General features: G+C 45.0%; 1 protein-coding gene across 1 annotated transcript in view; it reads right to left on the bottom strand.

The window, feature by feature from the left end:
• LOC118405396 overlaps nt 1-2,709 on the bottom strand; it is a 9,284-nt gene extending 6,575 nt beyond the window's left edge. Inside the window, exons 1-2 of the mRNA XM_035804893.1 lie at nt 2,438-2,709; nt 22-969 (exon numbers count right to left, since the gene is read on the bottom strand). Of these exons, the coding sequence (XP_035660786.1) occupies nt 22-930 (909 nt within the window). The 5' untranslated portion in view covers nt 931-969; nt 2,438-2,709. The remainder of the gene's footprint in view (nt 1-21; nt 970-2,437) is intronic.
• Between the last annotated feature and the right edge of the window lie 280 nt (nt 2,710-2,989).

Genomic DNA, 2,989 nt, shown 5'->3' with positions numbered 1-2,989 from the left:
GAATAAGAGGTAGGTAAAGATAGTCCCGAGCTTGGTCTTGATGAGAATGTGTCTGAATTGAAACATAGTTAGACCAATAACGCTCCCTAGCGGTTCGAACAAGAATGCATGTTGAAGTTCATGACCGGCTGGAGTGTCAGTCGTCCTGAAGTGAAGGATCCCGACAGCTCCAAACTCCGGACACGGCGCGACCAAACACAGCATGATGTGCATAACCCTACAGGTGAAGGGGAACACTACAAACCCTTCTGTGAGACAGAAAACGAACGTTACCGTGACACAGAAAACAAAACCCTGTAGAGAGAAGGGTCCCATCGACAGGATAGGACCAATAGATTGGTACAAATCTTCCACGCCGTTTTTCATGACGCCTATGAAGACACTGTTCACAGCGATAGCGGAGGCAATCCTCGTGACGTGGTAGAAATCAGAGTTCAGATGCATCATAAAGATTGTACTGGTCAAAAGTAGGGACGCCACAGCGTACCCTACTCTAGACCCAAACTCCAGCGCCGTCACCGCCAGAAACGACAGAACGAAGTAAAACGAAGCAGTTTTCATCAAACTACCGAGATCTTTCGTGGCGCCTTTCTTCGGACGTTTCTTACTTCTTTGTGCGACGAACCAAGCCAGACTCCTGCTGTAGTCTGACTCATTGTGATGACGCGTTGCCCAGGTCTGGTCCACCTCTTGTGTCTCCACCATCTTAGTTTGTATCCCTTCAGTCCGCCCCTCGTGGGGGTCAAACTCCTGTCCTGTCAGTCGTTTCTTCAAACTGGTCTTCCCCTGCCACGTGTCTCCTACGAACAGGACCTTGCTCCTGTTGAAGGGAAGTTTCCCGCGCTTTTCCCCCTCCCTGACGTCACGGTACGTTTCCCTCTCCTTGTCCTCTCGGAAGATCTGTTCTGTCATGACGTGTTGTCGCCACATGGTGGCGCTCGTGTCACCTCACCGCCACGAAGTGTGAACCTGCGAAAGAAGTGTGAAGAAGAAAATACATGTAATCTTAGAGTTAAAAACCGTTTTACAACGACGTTAACAAGAAACCGTAGATTTCATACTTCCGTCAAATATTTGTTTGAGAATTTCTTTTTTTATTTATTATAGTTGATTGTAAATTTCTTGCTAATTCCATTCTGTCTATGCCATTTCCCATATTAAGGAACAAATATGCGTTTACCACGAAATTAAAAGAAAAATTAGAACTTAAAAATCATTTGCAACAATTGCCCTTTCATAACCTATTCTTGGAACTTTCTGGGAACTCTGACGAAACTTCCCGTCAGTATCCCCGACATGCCAAAGAACCTTGGACCCGGCCGGGCCAAGTCAACCCAAAAAGTTAAACCCGCCCCAACTCCACTTCCTGCCACCACCAAGCTGAAACAACTTTAAACCTTTAGTTAGTTCCTACAACAGAACAAGACGGAGAAGACAGTCGACGTCGTTCGACATATTAGAATTAATTAAGTAGAAAGATCAAAAGAAGAAGGCATCACAATACCAGTTGAATCCTGAATGCAAAGCTGGAGACGACCGATAGTTGTAGAGAGACTTCTCCAATGCGGAACTAAAACTAAGCACTAGTGTACACGAATTTGCACATGATAGAAAAATCCCCTAGTGGTTAAAATGACGTCACAAAGCCTGTCTTAAGAAAACTAGAGGTGGTGTGAGGTGGTGTGACCAGTGTTGCCACCAATACATGCATATGTATAAAACTGTCACAAATTGGCCACGACATGGCGGAAGTAAATACAAGTTAAGGGATGTCCCAGGTCAGAGGAGCGCGCCAGTACATTTCCCGACCAGTACTATATCTCCGCGACTCAACCTCTGCTTGGAGAGTACCAGACCACACCTTTTCCTGCAGTTTCGACCAATGTCTACCGCATGTATTTATAGTTGTGACTGGATCGGATAAGCCTAGCCAAAACAGACTCTGACATAATGTGGGACACACAATTGACCTACTATTAGAGGCACACGCATAGCACAGCGTGGTACAAACAATGTCATGGAAGAAATGTCAACAAAACAAATGAAAACATATGCAAATCTGTGGCGTCATGTGGCTTAGTGGCAGGTTGTTTACCCAAAATCATTGGCTCAGATGTCCAGGGGTAGAATTCCGTGCCAAGCCCTTACGGTGTGCCCTTGGGAAAGGCACTTCACAAAACTTCCCTCGCTTCATTTAAATTTTAAGTGAAAATGAGCTTCAGTTAGGGACGTCCCTAGGATAGTGCGTTAAATGGAGGTCCCGTGTGTGAGGACAGACACAACTCGACCAAATCAAAGAAAACTAAGGTTTCACAACAAAAGTAGGAGTTCTTCCCGGTGTGAGTGGATGAAATAAGTATGTCCGTACATGCAGCTTGTACAAACCGTGCTACGTCTTGAGGTGATTTAACAGGGTATACGATACAATCAGACAAACCTGTGAACACAACAGCTCCAGTGTCGCCCACCTGTTCTGTAGTAAAGAGATTGCGACACAAAACTGTCTCCTGTGTGCAACAAGTGTGTCACAAACGCTCATGTGATGATTGTAGAACTTCGTGTCGTCATCCGGAAATACGCATTATGGACATTATGGGCAGCAGTCCAAATGCATTTACCTGCAGGTAAAATCTAAAGCGCTTTTCCGCGCACCCTTTTTTATTGTACACAACAGTGCACATAGTGTTTTGACCTGACGTCGCCAGTGAACCGTATCATGTTACATCATTGGTATGATAGGGAATGCAAGTCATCGAGTTCTGGGAAGAAACACGCCTTTTAAAGACGCTTGTCACATGAACCGTAGTCCAAATGACACTTCCTTCTCTGTTAAGACGCGGTAGGTCACTTTCGAAGTATGGTTAACGTTTTCGTACCTTTTGTTGTATTTTGTTTCAGAGGCTTCGGTAGAACTATATGTAACTGTCGACATGAGTGTATGCTTATACGGAAACCTTTTCCATTACATGTACAAAGGCTGGATTTTACC

The sequence above is a fragment of the Branchiostoma floridae genome, chromosome 18 (genome assembly GCF_000003815.2).
Source record: "Branchiostoma floridae strain S238N-H82 chromosome 18, Bfl_VNyyK, whole genome shotgun sequence".
Taxonomy (NCBI): domain Eukaryota; kingdom Metazoa; phylum Chordata; class Leptocardii; order Amphioxiformes; family Branchiostomatidae; genus Branchiostoma; species Branchiostoma floridae.
This window is presented reverse-complemented; position numbering and strand designations above follow the sequence as displayed.